This window comes from Hippoglossus hippoglossus, chromosome 4 (genome assembly GCF_009819705.1).
Source record: "Hippoglossus hippoglossus isolate fHipHip1 chromosome 4, fHipHip1.pri, whole genome shotgun sequence".
Classification (NCBI taxonomy): Eukaryota; Metazoa; Chordata; class Actinopteri; order Pleuronectiformes; family Pleuronectidae; genus Hippoglossus; species Hippoglossus hippoglossus.
This window is the reverse complement of record NC_047154.1, coordinates 4,818,313-4,842,720: the sequence shown is the minus strand read 5'-3', so window position 1 is coordinate 4,842,720 and position 24,408 is coordinate 4,818,313. Positions and strand designations below refer to the sequence as shown.

General features: G+C 40.8%; 2 protein-coding genes across 3 annotated transcripts; both read right to left on the bottom strand.

Annotated features, from left to right (window-relative positions):
• Positions 1 to 91: 91 nt before the first annotated feature.
• Positions 92 to 17,446, bottom strand: LOC117760196 (espin-like protein). Its single transcript, XM_034583044.1, has 12 exons — positions 17,308 to 17,446; positions 16,240 to 16,553; positions 14,708 to 14,898; positions 10,995 to 11,181; positions 10,725 to 10,907; positions 10,462 to 10,593; positions 5,015 to 5,179; positions 4,771 to 4,912; positions 4,430 to 4,602; positions 4,125 to 4,289; positions 1,864 to 2,825; positions 92 to 1,146 (listed from the first exon to the last, which is right to left on the bottom strand). The coding sequence occupies exons 2-12, from the start codon at positions 16,531 to 16,533 to the stop codon at positions 615 to 617; spliced, it is 3,126 nt and encodes a 1,041-aa protein (XP_034438935.1). The 5' UTR covers positions 16,534 to 16,553; positions 17,308 to 17,446; the 3' UTR covers positions 92 to 614.
• scly (selenocysteine lyase) lies at positions 17,185 to 24,179 on the bottom strand. 2 transcript variants are annotated; one of them, XM_034583047.1, is made up of 14 exons: positions 24,074 to 24,173; positions 23,569 to 23,644; positions 22,534 to 22,629; positions 22,298 to 22,407; positions 21,209 to 21,309; positions 20,966 to 21,122; positions 20,266 to 20,393; positions 19,882 to 20,037; positions 19,703 to 19,809; positions 19,583 to 19,619; positions 18,417 to 18,500; positions 17,809 to 17,908; positions 17,563 to 17,638; positions 17,185 to 17,480 (listed from the first exon to the last, which is right to left on the bottom strand). In XM_034583047.1, exons 3-14 carry the CDS (start codon positions 22,623 to 22,625, stop codon positions 17,327 to 17,329), a joined length of 1,302 nt encoding a protein of 433 aa, XP_034438938.1. In that variant the 5' UTR covers positions 22,626 to 22,629; positions 23,569 to 23,644; positions 24,074 to 24,173; the 3' UTR covers positions 17,185 to 17,326. The 2 variants fall into 2 exon arrangements, with proteins under 2 accessions (XP_034438938.1, XP_034438937.1); XM_034583046.1 differs by lacking the exon at positions 23,569 to 23,644 and having other exon boundaries at positions 24,074 to 24,179.
• Between the last annotated feature and the right edge of the window lie 229 nt (positions 24,180 to 24,408).

Sequence of the window (24,408 nt, the reverse complement as noted above, 5' to 3'; positions counted from 1 at the left end):
GGTTTTATTTAAGGCGACTTAAAACTAAGAAAAAAAGATCGGATATAATTTAAAGTCTGCAGAAAATGCCAATAATCGAACATTCAACATGTCTGTGTAATGTTTTATTTTGTAGTATTATTAAAATTGGTGTGCTTCCTATCTGACCATTGGCTTTCTTGAGAATATTTAGCATAGCAGGGTCTCTTACAAAAGACAAAAATAATAAACTCAAAACACACTTGGTTACTTTAAGCACACTCTTTTGTAATAGGGCTGGGTATGGTCTGAAATGTTTTGATGCCAATACGTCTTTAAAACCTGAGTTTCAAAACTAGTATCAAAATATCAACACATTATATTACCATAAAAATGTTTTTTAGATTTTTAACAACATGGTCCAAACTTCTTCAATTCACTGATGTTTAATCTTTAACACAATAAAATACAGTATAAAATTAACAAAATGATCAATGACATTAGGCAATATCTGATCAAAGAATACGTAAACAAGCATTCAGTGCCAACTTTCAACAGACAGTTCAATTCACAATTCAAAAAGTACTTTGGTATGATACCCAGCCCTAACTTCGTCTACATACAAAGCATACAAAAATATCAAAAATCACAACAAGCTACTCAAAATCAAAAATCTCTGCCTCTTTCTCTTTCCAAAAAGCAAAACTACGATCAATGTATTTACAAATCTCTTCATTACTGAAACTGGAGATGTCAGTTCCTCGGTAGACCATCCCCTCATCTGGCGTAGGTGTCTGTACAATGACTTTAGGGACCTGTCTAACCTCTGGGAGGCTATGTTTCACCACTTCTACAGTGATTTCAGGCTTACTCACAGTATTTCCAAAGAACTTTACTTTAATGTCCTCAAAGCCGTCCTTCCACTCGCGGTTTCCAGCCTCAATGTCCTGTATGACAGCCTTGTGAAAGTCCCTGACCATTTCCCAGGGAAAGCTCCCGACATGGTCGAACACCTCAAAACACAGCAGGTGCCTCATTTTGCGTTCGTCCACAGGCAGCTCCAACTCCAGGATGTGAAAGTAGCCCAGCATGAAGAGATCCAGGGTCAGGGAGTCGTACTCCACAGGCGCACCGTCCAGACGAGGAAGGAACTGCTCTGGGGAGTAGAGGGCCTGCTGCCTGTGGAGCCTGTGGAAAAAAGATATTGTATTTAAAATACTACATGAGAAAAAAGCTGAAAATCCTCACATTTGAGAAGCTAAATATTCTGAATTTTTTGCCCGGTTGTTTAGCTAGTTAGATATTAGCTGGCTAAAGCTTTCTTTAGCAGCTAGTTCGTTGCCAACTTTGATGTTCATTTGTTAGCATGTAGCAAATGGTTGGTATATAGGGATCGCAATACTTTTATTGTTTCACATTAAGCAAGAATGAGCCCTCGACATCTACATGTGGAGCAGGTCTTCTACCGTTGAGTCTAGGGTTGGTATTTTATTGGTTGCAATCTGCAGCTTCTCCGTTAGATGTCACAACATTTTACACACTGGTCCTTTAAAAACTGCTACTGATAATGAGCTTAAAGTGACTCAGTCCTAAAACCAAAAGAATGAGCTAAAAGAAGCTAAGAGCTCCATAGAGCAGAGTGAAACTTTGCATTTTCTGTGGGTTTGTCATTATGAGGATACCATTTCACATGACACAGTTGTTGTTAGTCCATTGTTGATAAGTGGGGGATTTGAGTTAGTGAACATACTTCAGGTAATTTGACAAAATACTTGATCGACTTTTGTTGAACAGGTGTCTTATAAAACTGGTATTTCTTGAGTAGTGCTTCTTGAGTACCTAGTGAGTACCTAGTGAGTTTTGGAAAAGGGATGATAGCAAATTATAAAAGCTATGCAGTCGTACCTGCGTATCTGTCTAGAAGGGACACTGGAGATCATGCTTCTCCAGTTTCCCAGCATCTTGTTGACAGCACTCCTCTGCTTGAAGAAATGTCCCATAGAACTGTTCATCATCTTGGACTGGGCACTCTCTAAGCTGCCAGTACGATCAGACTCAGATTTTTCACCCACTCCCCGGTTGCCGCCACTCATCTTCCTCTCTGCTGCGTCCTTGCTCTTCAGTGTCACGGTGTAGGCAGATTTCTTCCAGTGGCCTAAGAACAGCACAACTATACGCTCTTTTCTAAGGCTTGTGGTCTCCAGAACATCTGCGACATTTTCATCATAGTCGATGCCGGAATCACTGTTCTGGTCTGTTTCTTTGGCGGGATTCAAGACTTTAGGTTGTTTGTCGGACTCTGTGGCCTCGAGCTGTGAGGAAGAACTTAACACAACCTCTTGTTCCTCTGGCTCATCTGACAAAGGTGAGTTCTGTGTCTCAAAATTAGACTTCAGAGTCCTCACAGACACTCCAAACTCGTGGATCTCATCCTTGATCCTCTCCCTGCGTCCTCTGGTGGAGTTCTGTCTCTCTGGGGCCTGGGAGAACACTGTGATCAGGTCGGTGTTGGGCATCTTGCAGTGGGGCAGGTCTGTCAGGTTGGTCATGAGCAGAGACATGCTCTTCACGATGCCTGAGATGCGACCACACCACAGGGGGAGAGGAACTTGACTCGTGAAGTTTCTGAACTGCGTGTTGACTGTGATGTTGACTATGGGTGCCGGCAGAATGTGCCTCAGCTCCTCGGCGAGTCGAGCCAGCTCCAGCTCATAGCCTTCACTTTTCCTCTGCATGGAGACATTGGCAATCTGCTGCTCCAGATAGATGAGGTCATCCTCAGTCAGCAGCTCACCAGAGGGCCCCAGGATGGCATTGTGGGCTTGGGAGTACCTCCAGCTGACTTTGGCATATCTGTTCCCATTTTCCTGAGAAAGGGCAGATACAAATGTAGCTTGTCATATTTAAACTCCCCTTTTTAACATTTCAAATGGCCTAGGCGTGACAAGAAAAAGAGTAATGATACAGTAAAACTGTGATCCAAACCTCAAAAATATGACTTGACTAGTTATGTGTTATGTGTTCAGTGATTTGTTTCGTGCAATTAAAAGTAAATGAGGGCAAACATTTTGTTTTGTGCAGATGCTGATTTAGAACAGCATCGAAAACTCAGACCAAGATTTTCACTTTGCTCATTGTGGTCGGCTTCGCCTCATTAAGCATTTGTTCGAGAGATGATTTAAATTTTAAGTAGCCTGAACAACACTTTTCTCATGACATTTTTAACCTAAACAAGTCCAAAACTAAAAGATAGAGTTTACTGATCGGATGAGGCTGAGAAAAGCAAGAAATCCTCATATTTTAGAAAACAAAACCAGAGACTATTCAGCATTTTCCTTAAAAAAGACTCAAATGGTTAATTTATTAACAAAACAAACAAATCAGAATTGGCCCGGTCTGTAGTTTGGTCCAAGCTCGTCACTCTGTAGGAAGTTACTGAAAACAGAATAGTTGTAAAACTACAAACAATCATGGACAATGCGTGACACCCCCTTTATAAAACACTGGACAAACCAAAGAGCGGCTTCAGCTACAGACTCATTCCACCTCGCTGTGTCAGGAAGTGGTACAGGAGGTCCTTCCTGCCAACTGCCATCAGACCTTTTACCTCATCTACCTTCATATTTTATTATACGTATTATTATAAAACATTCATACTTTATACAACATCTGTACTTGCTTTGAATCTCTTTTTGTACTGCACATTATGTACCTGTGTCAGGGCTGCTAACTGTGTTCTTTTTTACCTTTGTATTAACTTTGTATTTTGAATTTTAGTTTTCTGTATTTTTGCATTTCTGTACTTTCTAAATTATTTTACTGTTTTAACTTATCTCTATGACTTCAAGTCCAAAATAAGTGATACATTTTCTGTCGGTTGACTAAAAGTGCCACTCCTTCAGCTGCCCTGTCTTATGTTTTTCATCCAAACACCATATCGTGAAGAATGGTCCATAAAGCTGCAGATAGTCTTATTTCTATCTATGAACTAAACAGGACAACATGAACTAAAATGTGAAGCTCATGAATTTAAAATCAAACGAATCTCATCGACTTCTGGGTTAAAACAATGTAGCAAAAACTGTACAATTACCACAGTGGATTAGGGACATTCATAATCTAACCATAGAAAATGTATAATTAAATCATCTTTGGAAAGACATTACCTTCCTCCTCTGATCCTCCTCGTCCAGCAGCCTGGCCTGCAGCTGTCTCACCATCACTTGCCTCTTCCACTCGGCAATGGAACGGCCTCTCTCATCATGTGTGGGGACCAGATAGTCGATGTCTGACAGGTTGGCCTCCTCAGTGGGCAGGACGACCATTTTATTCTGCAGACAAGAAAGCAACACTTTAGTTTCAGCATCTTAACTAAAGAAAGGTGAACAAAGTTCAGGGATCAGCCACAGCATACCTGTTAATGCCGTGGCTGATTGGGTGAACAAAATGAAAAAGCTTATTATTCGCTTACTGCATGTCCAGTGAAAACTCCTGATAATCCCGATTGCTTCAGAGACTTAATGGACTTCATGTCGCCGAGGAGATTTCTTCCAGCCAGGAGGCTTGCATTAGGCATTATGGTCTTATCAGCAGAGCGAATTATCTTCCTCCCAGCTGCATTGGGCTGATTGAAACCTTTAATAACTGAAAAAAAAATCATAGCCACTCATGTCTTACTCATTCAATGAGTTTAACGATATACATTTTTCCATTAAGCAATACAATAACCATTCAATGCCAAAGCACAGTTTGTTGCTTCACTAAAGTGACTGAGGAGGGACTCATTCAGATGACTAATCATGTTTCTCTCACCAGAAGTTGCAATATGAACCTGCTCTAATCTATTGGCTGTGGATTTCCCCGGCCGGGCAGGTGTGGATGAAGCGGGGGGTACAAGAGGTGCAGACGCGGGCTGAGGGTATCTGGCCTGCGGGGGCTCCCCACTCTCAGGTTGCTAGTTTGGGAAAACAAAGAGACACAGTGCATTTGCTTTAGGTTATAATATGAAATCATGAAAAGAAGAAAAAGCATAAAAAGCAATCAATTCAGGGTTTACCTTTAAACTATCCATTGGTGTGTTGCTGCTGTGACTGTCACTGCATGTGTCACTCAGGCTGCCGTAGTAGTCGTCCCTGCTGCGCTGCAACAGCACAGTCGACTTCACCTTCTCTTCTTCCCCCACTGGAGGGATTACCTCAATGAGTGTATCTGTCTGCAGCGTCTGCAGATATCATAGTCGTAACATTATTATTTTAGACAATAGAAGGGCAAATATGATGAAACTTGTAGAAAAATCACGAGGGGGTTTTCAGTTTAAAGAAAAGGTGATACAAAAAACTAAGAGAAATGACATACTGGCATCTTAAAAGAATATAACCTGGATGAGATGAGATTGCTGTTGGTAAATTTCCAACTTCTCAACTCAGAAATAAAATCTGACTTTCAAGGACTGGAGACCAATGACCAATTATTACTAAAATACTTTTAGAATAATAAGCTGAAAGTCTGGACTCTCGCTGTCCCAACTCACCACCAAAGAAGAAAAAAAAAAAGTGACATTTTCCCTGCTTGATGTGGAAGAAACTGACCCGAGGAAGCTTATTTCCTCAAAGACACAGTATTACTCCCTCAACACATTTGAGGTTTATGTAAAGATAAGAACAGTAACATGTATTTGGTTCAGAGACAGATAGCATATGGTAGAAAAACACAGCAGGTTTTAGTAGATTTCACACAGACAGAAAAAAAGTAGCATTTGGAAGTAATAGCAGGATTTGATTGAATTTCTCTGTCAATACAACATGTTAGTGTTAATTCACTCTTAATTACACTGTGTGTGGTAGATCTGTCCCCACTGTAAGTATGCTGTATTAGGTTAAACATGGAAGTAATGCTGCATTGTTTTAACAGGCTATATATTATAGGCTATCAAAATGTGCTGTATATTATGCTGGTAAAACAATTATATCTAAAAACCAAATATACACATAAACTACACAAAATCATTGAATTATTAGAACGCCTAAATGCAGGGTAACACGTCAAAACCTCTTAAAGCCTGAGGACATTCAGTACATAAACAACGTAGTAAGCAACCTTGAATAATTGGCAGCATTTCACACTGCTCTCGGACGGATGTATGGAAACATTTAGATCTCCTTTAATGAACCTGCATTGTCCTAATGCACTCCATGCAGAAAGCATATCCACTGTAGCTCTCCAAGGACATTATTAGTAACCAAAAACATCAAAGGCAGCCTAATATGCTGCTTCGTGCCGCGGTGCTTTGTGTCCACGAGGTGGTCCTCGCCATTTCCTCTCACACTTTGATGTCGAACAGCACGAAATATGCTGTGACACCGCTCAGGCGGAGGAATAAACTTCCCCGAAGTTGTGCAACCCATAAATAGATAAACAAGGGAGCGTGATTTCTTTGTGACCCTTCTCGTAACAGTTCAATGTCCTAAAAGCTTCGGTGAACCGGCCCCTCGTGTGTGCGTGTGTGTGTGTGTGTGTGTGTGTGTGTGTGTGTGTGTGTGTGTGTGTGTGTGTGTGTGTGTGTGTGTGTGTGTGTGTGTGTGTTTAATTAGACCCAGTGGCCAGAGAGCATTTGGTTTTCATCAGCACCCCATCATAATTGCCACGCAGATATAAAAAGCCTAACCCTGTTTTTGGCCTGGCTCCACTCTCCCTTCTATCAAAGACCACAAAGACCCTGATCACTACAGATTAGGAGCCAAGAGTTAAGAAACAGCTACTCAGTGCTGTCTCATTGTCAGATATGCAGCTCCAGTAATCTGCGCTCCTTACGGGCAGAGCCATGAGAGAGTTTAAGTATTTCAGAACACCATGTGTATTTAAGAAACATGTCTTGTAATTCTGCGCTCTGGAATCAATCACTAAAACAACCTGCTTCCATGTGAAATATTCATGTTCTCGGTGATAAATTGAAACGTGGAATGTATACAGTGGGTGTACATTATACACAGAGCACTACAGTGTAAATACATGTCCACTCACATGTTGAAATACTCTCAGGTTTCCTGTGTGGAGGTAAACGCCAGTGAGGCTAATAAATGACGGATGCAATCTTTTTGCCAACTTTTACAGCTTTTTTGCATCGAGTGTAGCTTAACAACACATGACAATATTTGACTACTTCATACTCGCATTTTGTCACAACTCCTGTTGCAGAAAGTAGATTTAGAAACAGAACAAGATTCGGAAAAAAGGGGAAGAAAAAAAAAAAATCATGTCCAATTTGCAAAAATCAACAACGGCAACCGAGGCTCAAAGTAAGGTCATGAGCCTGGGGTATTAGTCATGCCTAACCGTAAGAGGCCACTTCAGATCAGAAAACAGGTCAAACACAGCCAAAACATCTGCCAGCTACAGCCTCTTGAATAGAAATGACTAAACTTAATTTACATTTTACAAAAATAATTGCTCAACCTGTCTGGTTACTTACATACAAACAAATGCTCCAAAGAAAAGGTAATAAAACACAAAAAAAAGTGGTGAAAACATAAAAAAGTACTGTAATGAATACAAAAGCCAATGAAAGTGATGAATAAACCAACCTAAAGCTCACTAACCTTGACCTTGTACAACGCAGCAGCACACTGGTGCGACTTCACTGCACAACGAAGCTCCCGAGGCACTGACTCATGCAGCCACTGCGTGCTGAAGATGTGCCGACCACTTGTTTGACAACATCATCGGCATCTCTGCCAGTGGCCGAGGGCCGCCAGGCAATAAACAATAAACTCTGGTCGGAGAATGCTGTTAATAATTAAGCGAAAGGATAGGGTGGCCGGTAATGTCACTAATACATGGACAAACCAACGGCCGTGTTGTTGCACGAAGGGATGTGTCAGCGGAAGACTTGTCAAAGCAGCTGGAAAACAGACATTTTATCCATGTGTGCGCTCAGGTGATCTTTCCACTTGGGACAATTGCATGAGGCAGCTAATTCATCAAGCATCTTCTTCTTTTTTTTTACGGTGGCAGCGGAAATACAATATGACACTATGAGACTAAGTGAAGGGCTTTGTCTGTTAATAAGGTAAAAACAACAAATGTGTAGTGACAAACTTTAGCTGTTTTTCAGGTGTTACTGCAGAAATCATAGATAAAATAATAGAAAAGTGCTGATATTTACATTATTCCTCCTGCTCCAAACTAGCTATTAAGCTATTAAGAGACCCATTAGAAACCTTATGTGATGGGGGACAAATCCACAATCCAGTACAAAAATACAGTCCACACTATATTTAAGGTTAATATAGGGCTTTATCTGTCTGTTTTGGACACATTCATATTCTGTTATACTAAATATACATTAAAATACATTCAGGGCCAGAATGGAAAGGAGAAATGATAACCGAGAGGAAATTACATTGTTTTACCAATTAATAAAATAAATGCTGTCCCACAATCCCAAATTATCCATATTTCTTTGGTATTTCACTTAAAAACATTACATAAACAAATACAAATAGTTAAGAATTCATTCTAAATAATCGATTCATGGACTAATTGCTGAGAGCGTGTGTGTAATGCAGCCAGACTTTGCAATTCATAAAAACCAGTATATGTAAAAAGGTATAAGAGCATGTGTTTTGTTTCGCATTGCAAAAAACGTGGTGATGGATGAGACTTGTTTCCTCTTTCCAAGTATTCTAAAAATACACATCCTCAAACAGCAGTATCTTTGGCAAGATCGAACTGAATGGAGAGCAAACGCCACGTTTGTGTGTGAAGTAAACCTCACGCCACGCACTGTTTATTTGATTGCAGCTGTTTCCGAGATGAGAGATGAGGAGAGGTTGACGGTGCAGAACAAGTCTGACCTTGTTGCGAGCGATCCAAACATGCAGAGAGGCCAAATACGCAGCCCCCGCCCACCCGGTCAACGTCCCAATCCATTTAGGTCGCTGCTCGGAAATGAGATTATCTGACTGATACTTTAGAACCAATGAAACCTCTGATCTATGCAGCACTTAACTAACGTGAAACGCCTCCAGAAATGTAATTAAGGGATGTCTACTTGAACAACTCATCTCAAGCACAGTAGGCCTTGACGAATCACACACTGTTCTCCAAGGATTCTCAGGATTTAAATAAATGAACTGGTCTTCCAGGTTCTCTATCAGATGACCCCTTTGCTCCCATCAAGCCTCAGTTTGTGTGCAACTCATACATGGCCAAGAAACATAATACAGCATTCTGTCTGCTACCAGCATTACACAGTATCCAGAGGTGACAATCATAGCACTTCCAAGTCTCTGGAAAAAAAACACATGACACACAATCAAACGTGTGTTTGAAGCCAATGACATCCTGCGCTCCAAGTCCACAGAGGGATTGAGTTTCCGGTTCCAGGCATCAGAATGGTAAAAACACTGAAACTTAAGCTTGTGGATCTCATAACGGGCTCAGCCCCTGGGCCCTCCACCTGAGCCGCTGGAGAGGGGTAACTGATAGGCCCGTAGCCGGCGGCAGCTCTGCCTGTGTTCGGTGCCACAGCGGGCCCCTGTGCTAATTAGCTCTCCATTGTTGAAGGGGGGATTATTTCTGAAGGGGATCTGGGCGGCCACGCCTCGCTGGCTCGCTGTCACCATCCTCTTCATGTATGAGTGCAGCTCTTCTCCACTGACCTATTCATGGCTTCTACTGGCCAACACCTTTCGATGCTCTGTGTACATCACTGTGCAGCCTGCGCCATAGGCAGCAAGTGAAGTGTGATGGGGAGAAACACGGAGAGGCTGCCTCTGGACAGCTGTAAGGATTTAAGGTTCACCAAGTGTGCTGAGAGAGTGCTCCCCATGGGCTCCTCCACTTTACAGTGTTCTGCGTTTCCTATTTTAAATCAACTCAGCCAGCTCGAATTTCAACTTTAAATGTACTTATTATGCATCTTTGTGAAAGGAAAACAAATGACTCAGGATATAATGTTTCTGAGCAGGCTGTACACACCACACAGGCCAGTGTGTACTGTTTGAAACTTGACTTGAACAGGCGTCACCAGCACAAACAAGGTGTTAACACTAAAATATTCATCAATCACATTAAGTAGCGCCGCGCTTCCCGCACAAAACAAAAGGGCCAATCTCAGAGAGTCCTCCGTGGCGAAACTGAGAACGAAGAATCTCCTCCGGCACTCACGCCATTATAGCTTGTAATGCTTTATTAAACACAAAAGCCTTCATTCTCCACTTTCTTAGAGCTCTTAAACTGAGAGCAGAACAATCAGGCTGAGTGGAGGGCAAGAGGACAGGCTTGGCCTGAACAAAATACATGTCACAAATGAAGAGAATGATTCACTGACGTTCCAAGATCTTCCAGATGTTTGCTGTTGACCGTGCTCCCCGAACTGCGTGTAGCTTTGATTTTTATGCCAGGGTAAACAGCTGGGCAATACTGACACACATACAAAGCAAGAGGATGAGAAAATGGGAAACATTAAATAAACTGTAGGTGAGAGAGAGGCAGAGAGCTCACGTTTTTCTCCATGGCACGGAGATATGTGGCACATTCACAGTGTCCGTTGTACTCGGCCAAGTCTGCTGCTGTGAACCCATCAATATCTTGATCTGAGGGGTTCGCTTGATTGGCTAAAAGGATTCTACAGCACTGATACATGGAAAACAACAAAATGAGAAGAAGAAGAAACAATATGCTTTATTTATTGATACAGCTTGTTATATTTACACAAGAAGAAACAATAACAACAGCAGGAGGTAAAATGAAAAGTTTTGCCAAACCTCCATCTCTCCATTCTCTGAAGCATCATGAAGTGGGGTCCCTCCCCAGTAATCTGTGATGACCTTTGAACCCAAGTGAAGCAGCCTCTCCAAGATGCAATAGTGCCCCCTGCTGGCCGCAAAGTGCAGAGCAGTCGCTCCATCTCTGTCTTGGCTGGACATGCTGACATCAGTAAAGGTCACCTGTGTGGGGTGAATATAAAAAAAGATTTAACAGATTTAGGAGACACTTTATAATGATGCAACATAAACGTGGATTTCGTAACTGACCAGCCACACCAGCACAGTTTGGTGGCCCATATGAGAAGCAGCATGCAGGCAGGTCATGCCATCATGAGCCCTCAGGTGGACGTCAGCCCCGCGGTCTTTGACAAGATACTCTACAACATGCAGGTGTCCCTCCTGACAGGCCAGGTAGAGCGGGGTAGCACCGATCCATGTCTGGTGGTTCACACACCTGTACTCCAACAGACAACACACAACAACATGGGTAAACAAGGTCAGATTAGCCATTAACTCCTTAAATGTGACCATTGTCCAAATTTTATGTCAAAGGCAACACAACAGTTTGATATGAAGAAGACCCCACTGTATGAGTCAAGATGCACTAAATATGTTCTGATCCGATCTGAAAATTTGGCCAGAGAACTGTTTTTGCTGAAAATATTGGATATAAAATACCATCATTTTATCCTGTGAAACATTTGTTCTAGTGTGTCACAAGTAGCATATAAATTCTTGAGATACGCCCATGAATTTGACCACTAACATCTAATCAGCTCCTCCCTGAGTCCAAGTGAACATTTGTGCCAAATTTGAAGAAAATCCCAAGAGGCGTTGCTGAGATATCATGTTCACAAGAATGAGTCGGACGGACTAACAGACAGAAGAGACACTCGGAGACAGAATGGCTCTGTTGCCTGCGTAGATGCATAAAAACCATGGATAATAATGCACATAATGAAATTAAAGATCCTTACTAGGGAATATTTAAACCAGATTTTTATGAGAAGTATTTAAAAAAAGTGAAATTCACTACATGAGGTCCACAGAAATGATGTCAGTGGTGTTCTGGAAGGTTTTCATTTGTTTTAAACTAAATGCAACAACTAGTGAACAGTGACACCCCTGTTGTGACATTTCTTGATGCTGGCCCCGGTTGGAACTGATTTTATTTTCACAGTTTTTCTGACCATTATAGGAATTGATCAACATTTGGAGAACAGTATATATACGCAGCAGCACAAATGATACAGATGGATACAATGAAGTCAATGTTATGGATTTAAGGGATACATTCTATAACAAAAGGAAAATATGCATTTTATTGTTTGCTCCTAAGCTGCAACTTAGACTGTGTTTCAAAAACATGAAATATTTCTTTTTTCTTTTTTTCTTTGGAAGAATCTTAGATCTAAAAACTTTTGACTTCCTGCCTAAAAAGCCTGTTAGGACACAGCAGGGCTGCATTTACATTGACGTACGTACTGTACTTCAACAACCACAGGGCTGAGTTGTGAGTGACAGCGTCTCGACATGTTTTATTCACGTGGTCTGACCTCGCCATGCGTCATGCAAATTACAGTCATACTGTCCTGTAACAAGGAGATGAGGCCGGAGAGCCAACATATCTGTGATCTCGTCCTCACTCAGTGTCACACTCTCAGGTTTGTGATAGTGGTCTGGCTCCTGTTTCCCGACATTTTCAGTTTTTTAACAACTTATTTCTGTCCAGTGAGTCAGTTAATTTCCTAATCAACATAAGCTTGTTTGAATTGTGTAGTTGTATGTGTTAATTGCACATTATTACTGTGTTAATGTGTGAGGTGGTTGATCAGATATAGTTTGTTGAATCACATTGGTAGGAGGCCAAGCATATGGAAGGGATGGAAGGGAGTTTCTGTTGGAAAAGTCACGACTGTCTATGTAAGTTTTTACTCATAAAATAATGATTCTATTAAATTAATTAATATTAAATTCTTATGTTTTATAGTTTTACATCTGTGGTGACTGCAATGTTAAGTTTATGTGTGTTTTAAAATGTGCTTATTGGTGTAGACTGAGTGAGATTTAGTGTGTGTTTTTCAGTTTTAAAGGTATGTATGTATATTTTGAATTGTGGACACCAGGAAGACTCGCTCTACTTTAGGGCACAGCTAATGGGGATCCTAATAAATAAACAAACAAAAAAAACCAAATTTGTAAGGATTATATTTAAACCAATGATTTCCAATCTGGAGTACTTATAACTCAGGGGGTACCTCTGCAGTGAGCAGGGGGCACAGGGAAAGGACTTGTGCTTTTGACTGCTGCAGAAGCACCACCAGACTGGTGGTTGCAGATGGCAGGACGGTCCCTCCATGGCAATAGGGTGCTATTCTAACTCCAGGCTTGGTTCTGAGACCTCTTGCTTTGGGTATTACTGAGGCTGGAACCCCCGACTAGAGTGATAGGGCTCAGGACCACTGTGGTTCTCCATCTCTACTGTCCGCTTCAGGATATTGTGGAAATAAAAGACATGCACTTTAAAAGAGCCCAGGGGCCTTCTGATTCTGTGTCAGTTGGCCTAAGGAAGTCACTGAGCAACTCCTGCCTCACATATCCACACGTTCCCATCTTATATCTCAGCCCCTTGCCCACATTTAGAAGCAGCATATTTTGGCCATCCAGGTGTAGATACTCTCAAGAAAATTCATTATAACAAATACACTGAATCATTTTATAATTTATTATAATATCTACATAATTCTTCTAATACTTTCATTCATTTAAATATCTACACTAGTCATGCTAGTGACTGCGAGGCTGGACTAGAGCTAAATGCTCACATCAGCATCACAACATGCTACAATGATAGTGCTGGCATGTTGATGTTTGGCAGGTATAATGTTTATCGGTGCTGGTTTCATATGTTACCATGCAAACTTTAGTTAAGTGGCTTTAAACAGCTAAAACAGATGGAAATGTACTGTAATGACACACCTTCCTTGATTGGCTGCCAGTTAAAATTAGGGTTGATTTCAGGATCTCTTAATACATTTTTAATAACTTTTATAGCTAAGGTCCAAATTCAAAAATAGAGCTACTAACTTCCCATGCTGTAAACTGTAATCGGAGCTCTTCCAACCAACTCTCGCTAGCAGTTCATAAGTCAAGGCAGGTCACTGAGGGTGATTATTATTATTATTATTATTATTAATAAACCTATGCTTAAAACATATTTTTACATCTTTAATGCATAATTTTCAGTAGTTTTAATGGTTGTTACTTGTTTTTAATATTTTCTATTCTTTTGTCTTTGTTTCTGTTCTGCGTCATTTTATCCCCAAAAATGTTGTAAAGCACTTTGTAAACTTGTTTAGATAAGTGTAATAGAAATAAATTATTATCATTATTATTGCATTTGACCAATTAATTGGACACAATGAAATTTGAATGGATGATGGCGCGAGTTGAAAAGCGAGACTCATATAAAAATTATGACAATTCATCTTGAGGAGACAATCAATGTGTAAACCTAATGTACCAATGATCCTTTTCATAGTATTTCAATTAACAGCTAAGAATTAAGCCTCATGGTGGAGTTAGGTTCAAGTTCACCAAACTCAGCTGAATACTTTGTGTGCACGCAGTGAAAATCTGAACAAACTGTTGTGTCAATCCATGTTGCAGATGTTGACAAATTTGAAAGAATGAGTGCACATTTTGACCATCTGGTAGCACTAGAAAAGAAGTCCGATGAGCACCGAAGCTGTTAAGGACTTTAAATATCTGTTGTAAATTTCATGGCAGTCCATCTAATAGATGTCGAGATATTCCTCAGAGGTCAGCCTCATGGGGGTGCTAGAGGAGCAGTCATGGGTTCACCACAGTCAGTGGGATTCATCCTCTAAGGAACGCAAATGCCTGTGTTGAATTTTTCATAGCAATCCATCAAACGGTGTGGGGGATGCCACCAGAGAAAGCGAGTGCTATGAACTCACCCAGGCGCCTGCTGAACGAGTAGTTTCAAACAGCAGAGGTCTCCTTTGGCTGCAGCGTAGTGAGCGGGAACTGCTCCACAGTTAGTCTCCACCTCGGCCAGTCCTCCGACTGACAGCAGCCACGTGATGACCTCCACGCAACCGAAGCGAGCCGCGAGGTGAAGGGCTGTGGCACCGGCAGCGTCCCTGTCCTGGAAACGTTCATACAGTTCAGAGTTAGATGGAGTAAGTAAACAAAATTCAACCGGACCACATTACTGATTATCGAGACACTTCATGCTTCATGCTCTGGAGCTACTTCACAATTACTGCTTGTCATTAGTGAGTCCTCCTCAAACAGTTCCACGATATACTGTCACTTTTTACTGTTTGTGTGCTGGACGTTGTGTGCAGAGCTTTTTATAAACAGTCTATGGTGCAGAGTGAAGTTAGAAAACTTTGTGTTCATCCTACCTGGTTTAAGTGCATTGAAGATTTTATTGTAATATTCTTCATAAAATGTAATTGAATTTCCTTCATGACTGTTCACGTGTGTTGGTTTATATAAAAGTTTGATTGATTAACTGAACTGGTCGTTATTTTTCCATACATTAAATGTTGACTAGTTCAAAGGTCTGTAAGCCACCGGCACAATCTTCAGATGCAAATTCACAACTTTTCATAATAAAAGCTTGATATAAAGCATTTCAGCAACAAAATAAATGTTGTGCTTTCACTTTGAGGACAACCTACTAAAGAGGAAGTGATTCTATGAACGTTGTTGTCATGATGGAGATTTGCACTGGCAACTCTCGAGTATGTCTGTCTCAGTCCCATATGGTGAAATAAAAATAATAAAATTATAAAAATACAGGCTGGATTTTATTGGCCGCAGACCGCCAGTGGCCGACTGCTGCTCTAGTTTATCTGAGGACGTCAAAGACATGTTCAACTCGGTCAACAGACTGAAGGCAGCCTGCATCGCCCCGACTGACTGCTACAGAGCACTGGTCGCCTGTTAATTAAAATTGTGTTAATATTGAACGTATCACACATTCTTTTGCAGGCAATTTACCATAAACCCACCAAATTTGAAGCCAATGAGATGAGCGGTTCACGAGATATGCTTTCCACAGAAAGACATACCTTTGTAGAATTAGTAGGTAGATGATTTTACAAATGCAATCATGATGCTGTTGAGAATGTAGAGTAGATAGAAGACAGTAGATAGAAATGACTCTATTTCACAAGTTGCCACATTTAGTGGGAGCTCCCCTCAACCCTCTAACTACACTTGCTACACGATACTAATGGGTACCCAGTAAGTCAACACCATATGATGTAATCAGCTGGTAATACATGTGAAAAGGTTATGCACAGCACCGTTTACAACTGCAGTGATGTAACTGTACTCTGGGATCAGTTAGATGACTATCTGAAGCCATCGCCTGATTTTCAACTTGCACGCAATTAAGTCGGTGGAAGCAGAAAACTGGACACGTGGCATCTATCCAAGGCATTGGTTTACAACTGCTCTCAGTCGATCAACTTACCTCCACGTTGCAGCCTCCCTGGTCCACCAGCCACCGCAGCTCCCGGATGTGGCCGGTGGCTGCTGCGTCGTGGGCCGGCGTGGCCCTGTTCAAGGCCCGGAGATCAGCTGCCAGACCCATGTCGCTCACCAGGAACTGCAGGCACTCCAGGCGTCCACACCTGGCCGCGTGGTGCACCGGGCTGGCACCCTGAGTGTCGGTGATGGCCGGTGAGAGGTGACCAGAAGACTCCAGCTCCCTCAGGGTTTCAAGATCCCCTGCTCGTGCCGCCTGGATGGCCCGATGAAGCACCATTTCTGGCTGCTATGGGAAGGCTGTGGCACACAGAAGAAGCTTGCTGGAGCTGTTTCGATCCCAGCAGGTTACCGTCATGTTTTCACATGCACAAACTTGCATAGAATAACCAAAAACTCATGCACTCATAGCCTCCTCCCGAGCCAGGAAAGTGACACCCTATCGGTAGCCAGCTGGCAAACATGGCCGTTAGGAGAGAGAGGAGGGGGTCAGAGGCAGCGAGATAGAAAGGTAATGAAAGACGGGTGGAGGAGCAGCACTCGTGGCCCCCTGCTCTCCTTTGTGTGGCAGTGACCATATGCTGGCACACGCACCCGCGCTTCACTGGAGATGGGGGAGCTGAGGCAGCACGGAAACTTAAGTAATGGGAGAAGTCGGAGCCAAGGCATGCTGGATTACAATGAGACGATTTTTTTATATATATTTCTAAAGCAAAAGGCTGACAAATTTGCAGGATTGTAATCTAGATGGAACATTTCATGGCCGATTAGATCAGTGAAAAGAGTTTTTTATTTTTTTTACAAATGTATGTTAATATTTAATTTCAATAATACTCATACGCGTTGCCCTGGGTCCAATTAGCTGATTAGCTACTCATATGACGTGATGGAAGCCGAGTAAATGCATCTCCTCATAACATCACCCCACAGGTCACTTCAAGTTCTCCTTTATTATTTATATAAAAATTTTCATCCATTTCACAAGTAACAATAAGCACAGGTGGTGAGTGTTTAACCCTGTACATCCTTATTTGACCTCCGGGATTTACTTTACTTTGTGCACATGAAGTCCATCAGTTCATTTCTTCCAACAGCTGCACCGTTTCCTTCAGATCCTCCACGACTGCATCCACATCTTCCCTGGTCGTCCCCCTGCCCACGCTCAGCCTCAAAGCATTGGCTGCCACCTCTGAGGGGACGCCGCAGCTCAGGAGGATGTGGGAAGGCCTGTATCGCAGGGGAATTATGTAATGCTGATCATTCTGGTGTCTGAACAAAGGCAGAGCAGGCGACAGAGGGACTCATTTACCTGTTCCCACTGTCCGAGTGGCAGGCGGCTCCGACACTGGCCAGCAGCCTCCTACAGTTGGACAATACCCTCCAGCCTAAAGCAGGACAGAGAGAGATTAATGATTCAGAGGCTTTGTAGTTTACAAATAGGCCAGTGCAGGTCATGAACTGCCTGTCACAAACATTGGTGTAGGGTTAGAGGACACTGTTTGGACTCGCAGGCCACAACAGACGCAGGTCAGAGACAGAAGAGTCATGACCTCACCTTGTAATGTTGGGCCCAGGATAGACACATTACATGTGTTGGGGAGGATATCAGAGCCGGGATAATGGCTGTTGAAGTGGATCCGCTCTTTAAATATGGCCTGGGAAGGACAACATGGTCAACTCCTAAAATATTGTTAATAAAGTTTATCATTTTATTTTTTACTAAGGTTCTAATATTTAACGATCAAGAAGTATCATCCACACTTTCTCCAAACTTTGTCATCTTTGGAGATCCAGCATTTAAGGTTCTTGCTAAATACAATATTTCTATTAGTTGTGTAATATGTTTGTTTTTGTTTTTTTAAATGACCGCTCCATCTATGTACCTTGTATATTTCAACATGTGCACATATGTACTTATGTCTTAATTACACTGAACCCACTGATGAGAGTTGGGGGCGAACTTGTCCCTCAGGAGCAGTGTATAACGCAGCCTGTGTAATATCTTAAACAGTGTCTCTGAATCAGTGTTACAGAAGAGAAGAGTGATAGTCTACATAACATAAGAAATACATTTATTTGACAAAGTAGGTGTAAAACATTCTTCAAAATAAATTAAAAAAACATAAAAAAACAAAAAAACATTCAAAATAAAATCAAACCAACCCGCAGTCGTTCTTCCAGGTAAAGTTTGATACTTTGCATATGACGCTGATAATCTGACAGATTAGCGGTCACCAGCTCTGCAGCCTAAAACAGACACAGGCAGGAAAATATGTTTGAGTTAGAGTCTACATTGACTTGACAGGAATAATATACTTTTTTTCTGTATTTAAACACTATTAATTACTCTGGTGAGCACTTTGCATCATATTTTACATAAGTGCCACATAAATAAATGTATTTACAAGGTAGGATATAACATAGAATATATATTTTTGTAATACAACAAAGAAAACATACAAATACTGTAACTGAAAAAAATACTTGAAACGTATCTGTTGTGATCAAGTGACAAACGGAAGGTATGTGTTAACAAGACTACTGATGTAAAGATTTGATGGTACACAACGTACTGCAATCATTCAGCTGTATGTCGTATGAATATGACAACTGGAACAGCAGATACATTTTTTAAGAGTAGTAATAGTTGTAAAAATGCTTGACCAAAAGTAATTTATTCAGCATTTAGTTGTATTTCCATGCAATCAATTAATGGAACTAATAACAAATGATTGCAATCTGCATTATTACCAAGAAGGAAAAAAAAACACAGAACAAGTTTTTACAACTGCTCAACAAAAAATGTGTTCTTCTGAATTGCCTATAACTGATCTGTAACTATCTACAGCCTATAAATTACTGATATGGTTTGAATGTTTGAATCTACTATGAAACTTGGTGGAAGGATGTGGTGGGAGTCAGGGAAGAACATTTTTATTCAATGTTGCGAGATTTTTCAAGTTCACTTTATTTTTGTATGTAATGTTACAGTGTATATTTTGTGTCTTTTATATACATATCTCTGTATTTCTATATTTCATTTTATTGCCTATTATTATTCTATGTTCTACTTGCTTTGTTATCTACCTTGTTTTTTATCTGCTGCTGTAACACGGGAATTAGATAATCTCATCATATCTTATTTTATGTTGTCTTAGAGAGTAACAGTCAGGTGTCTGTCCTTGGCATCAGGTCACTGATATGAGTCTCAGCTCTACTGTAACGCTCCTATCATCAGAAATATTTACCAAACTATCTCAGCATGAATTTTATATTAATTGCTTAGAGCTAAATATTCTAAAATAAATTGCATAGAGCAGTAAAGTTACCTTTCCCAGACCAGCAATCATGGGTGTGTTTTCAGTGCTGTAATATTCAGAAAGAAGGAAATTAGATCTTTTGACTGTTGTTATTGTTTCATCATCAACGAAGACAATGTGTTATGTTACCCTGGTCGGAAGTTTCTCTCCTGTCCTCCTCCAAACAGCATCGGGTACAATGGCGTTCTGGTTCCAGGGCCGCTCACATACAAAGCACCGATCCGAGGGGCATAGAACTAGAAATGGAACAAACCCGGTCTATAAAATGTTTTGCCAGATTGACATCATTTATGCAACAGATTCCTGACCTTGTGTCCCACTATGGTGAGGTAATCCACTCCCAGTTCACAGACATCCACTGCGACTTTCCCCAGAGCCTGGGCAGCATCAGTGTGGAGCAGTATCCTGAGACGCTCATGCTGCTTGTTGAGAGATTTTATTCTCTGGCAGATCTCTTGGACTGGCTGACAAAAGGAAGATGTTGATTTTTTATATTAAAATGCCATTTAAAAAGTCACATTAGAACACAATACACAACATAAGCACAAAGTCCTCCTTCAGAAATGGGCAGATTGTTGTATTCAAACATCTTTTGGGATAATAATAGATTTTCTCCAATACTAGGCCGTAAAAAGATTCACAGTTGAACATAGAAGACGGTGTCAGGTTCCTGAGTGTCTGTCTCCTCTCACCATGATGACTCCTGTCTCATTGTTGGCCAGCATGATGGAGATGAGACATGTGTTGGGACGCACCGCCGCAACGATGTCCTCCACCTCGACGCGGGCTGTCGTCTTACACACGGGAACAAATGTAACATCTGTGACAAAAACACAATTAGTCTAACATGCCAACAAGGGGAGCAGATGTATGACGGCTACTCTTTCAGTTGTTAATATAAAGTCATGATTACTTTAATAAACTAAACTGTATTGGATGAACTGAGATCTGCTGCAATTGTATCTTCATTTAAAGAAGTCTTCAAACAGGCTTTTTGAAGGTAATTGTATTTATGTGGAGTATTTAATGTATTCAGTGTTTTGTATCCCATGTTTTACAGTCCCAAATCGTATATGATATTAATTTACCATTACAACATAGTGGCAAACGTAACATAGTTACATAGTTCATTTTGGGTAAATAGGATAATAATTCAGGATTTTAATAATAAGCCATTTATTGGTTTTAAACTAATATTTATAGTATGACATTAACAAACATGAACTAGCCCATGATGCAGAACAAGCTCATTGACATGCTTTACTCACAGTCTCCACCCTACATGTGTTGACCTTGTCAGTACTCAGGCTGTTAAACCAGTTTTATTCCTAAATGGGCCAGGTTCCATTTAGTTTGCCTGCTATGCAAAGTGACTTCTTCTTGTCCACCCACCTGCCTTGCCCTCTCTCTGCAGGTGCTCGGCTACTAGTTGGACCGAGTCATGTTCCACAGTGGAGGTGATGATGTGTGGAAGGCCTTCACTTTGCTCTGCAGCTCTGCGGTTTCTCCTGAAGTGCTCCACAGCAGTGTGAAGCACCAGGTTATTGGCCTGAAAGATGAGTCTGTGATGAGCCACGGGTGTATGGATGATACAATCATAAATTTGAAAAAATACAATATACAGATATAATATACCTCTGTTCCCCCTGAGGTAAAAAGGATGTCCTCTGCTCTCCCTCCAACCATTCTCGCCACATTCTCTCTGGACCGATTAATGATTGCCTTCGCCTTGGCCCCTACACACAACGAGATGTTTTATACAAACATGTTGTTTCCGCTCTCTGTTCAGACCTGGTGTTAACATCCGTCAGGAGAGATCGGGTCACAAGCGAGCAGCTCTAAGTGCGTCAGTTCACAGCCGGCATCAGAACACATCCTGAGTACGTCTCCTGTGACCCACCAGTGATTGGCTCTCACTTCCCCGCTCTATATGCAAATACACACTAATGTTTTTAGCCAGTCTGACTATACAGATGTGTCTGTATTTCAAAGTGTGACAAGTAAAATGTCAATTTAATTTGGATTTAATCTTTGCATTTGTATATTTAAAGTTATGCTACAGAACACTGTGAGGTATCCATGGAGTTGGGTTATTCCCTTGTCATCAATAGCTCTAAAGACACTGATACTTGAGCTTTGGAAAGTCACACCCCCTCTACTTTACTGCACTGGAAGAAAGAAATGTGTTATTATCTGAACATGCAAAACATAATACCCATCAAAAAGAACCATTCAATCCACTTTGAAATTATATGGTAGGAAGTATTACAAGCATTGAATACATGAAAAGTGGCTTTTATATTTAAATTTGTGTTTAGGTATTTTTTTTTTTTTTCATTCAGTCTTATCTTGCTGCTTTGTATCTTTGTCATGAGAAGGTGGACAACAGTGTTATAATGTAATTTAGGAAAGAAAACAAAGGCTGTTGTTGTGATTGAAGTTCTGCTGATGAAGGATAAAAAAAGATTTAATTGAGAGATGTGATTATGGTTATATATGTGACAGGTATTTTTATTTAGTTTTAACGTATTCTATTTAAGCTGATCAGATATAAAGATACTGTGAGAGCTTGTTTGTTGGATGTGTGGCGTAAAAGTCGGTTTCTTTTTGTTTTGTTAAATATATAGCTGTAGGTGTTTTGTTTTGTCGATGTGGGTAATGTCGAGCATTTTAAATTAAATATATATATATATTTTATTTAGGTGCAGAGCAAGTATGTTAAACCTGCGATATAGTTGCTGCTTGGGTTTCCCCAGGCTTCCTGCAGGGCTTCAGTAATGGCCTGGGTCACTTCTGGTTCCAGCGGAGTAGTAGCATTGTAGTCCATATAGATCCTAAGTTTCATTGAGTGCATCAGAGAAAAGCTTTGTCACAACATAACAAAACATTGATCATAATTCTGTTCTCAGTGAATTAAAGTCTCATGACAGACTGACACGATGTGACTGAATCCAAGCTACCTGTCTAGATCCATCTCCGAGAGATGATGGAAGGTATTTTCAGTGAAGGTGTGACCTTTCAACAGCATGATGTCATCAGTCTGCTTTGCCATACTCCTGAGAAGAAATTGGAAAATGAATAGTAAATCTGTAGAGCTACACTTTTCTAATCTGGATGAGGTGCTAGTCAACTCCTGCTCCTGGCTGCAGGAAGATGTCATTACATAAACACCGCCAAAATTATTCATGCCTGAGAATCAAATTTCACCTTTTCATTGTCCCATTGACTTTAAATTTAATTAGGACCAAAATATCATCCATAGATTACAAATTATTCAACAAAAAACTTAATATCAATAAACAGACATTTATTATAAACACTTGCAGTATGCTGACATGTGGACATCTGGATCCATCTGCCACGATAACAACCAGAAAGTTGATGTAATACATGAAACTTTTGATTTTTTTTAAATGTTCTATAACAAGTTGTTAGTTTTTACCTAATAGCTAAAGAATAAAATAAATATGTATTGTGTACCAAGTGAAGCATATATAACATATCAGGTCAGAAGCCAATGTATGTTTTTGTGTATCTATTCATGCGTATATTTAATGTGCGTATATTTTAACTATTTATTTATAGTTGTTAATGAGAGCAACTCAAAAATGTGAAAAAGTGGGATCTGCACACGTCATCCAAATTCAAAAGATGGAGATGATAGCGACATAAGCATTTATCTCAATAATGAAATAACAATTAAAGCCTGAGCAGTAGGATTTAATCCGGATTCACCAGTAACGTGTACCCTGAGCGTGCTCTTGTTACATGTGTATGTCAGGTCAGTTTAACATGTGAAAGCTATGTCCAAACACTATTCTGCATACAACTGGAACGAGCTCCTAAAATAAAAAAGCAACACCCTCCTATTTCATGGAGTCATTTCCTTCTTATGGTTTCATTATGAAACACTGTGACAAAACTTTGATTCAATCTGTCACTTTTTGCTCAAATATATATTTGTATGACAGTTAGTGAGTTTCAATGACACTGACCTTTGGCAACTGGACACGTATTAAATGATGAAGTGACTGTATCTGGATCAGTGAGTGAGTGCGGAACAAGCAGCAGCTGGAAGGGGAGAGGACATGTTCAGTAACAACAGCAGCAGCAGGCTCTTATTGTGATCACTGATGAGAAGTGTGTGTTATCATGTCAGCTGGGTCTACAGAGGTTTGTTAGAAGCTAACTTTGAGCTAACATGACATCCAAGCTGTCAACGCGTGTTCACTTCCGCTGCTGACGATGCTCACGTTGAATTTAGAAACATCCAAACAACGTGTGAGACAAACATCTGTCCAACCGAGCTGGAGGATTAGCCTCCTGATGCTAACTCTCTGCAGGTAACATCTGTGCACTGGAGCTAGAGCTAGCTAGCACTGCTAACCCTTGCATGCTAACATTTATCTGATGTGAATATCTTCTTATAAGATCTGAAGAGGAGTCGTGTTGTGTCTCTCCGTGTCACAGTGTGTGTGTGTGTGTCTGTGTGTGTCTGACCTTGTGAGGTGATGTGGAGTTGTCCTGAGAAGGTTTATCACTGTCTGTGTGTCAATCATCAGCTAGCAGCTAACCACTGTGCGTGTGTGTGTGTGTGTGTGTTTTCTTAAAGGGAAAGCTGTATTTTACGAGGTTATAAAATAAATACCCCTAAAATGTATACGTGGGAATGGTTTTATATACAAACTATACTGGCTTAGAGTTTGCTTTTATTCATTTACTACACCAGTAAACAAAGTGTTCCGGGTTTGAGGATACATTTAGAGGAAAGGGTCAGTTTGACCAGTTTACTGGTTTAAAGGTCTCTGAGGATCAGTAATGTTTGTGGTCATGGC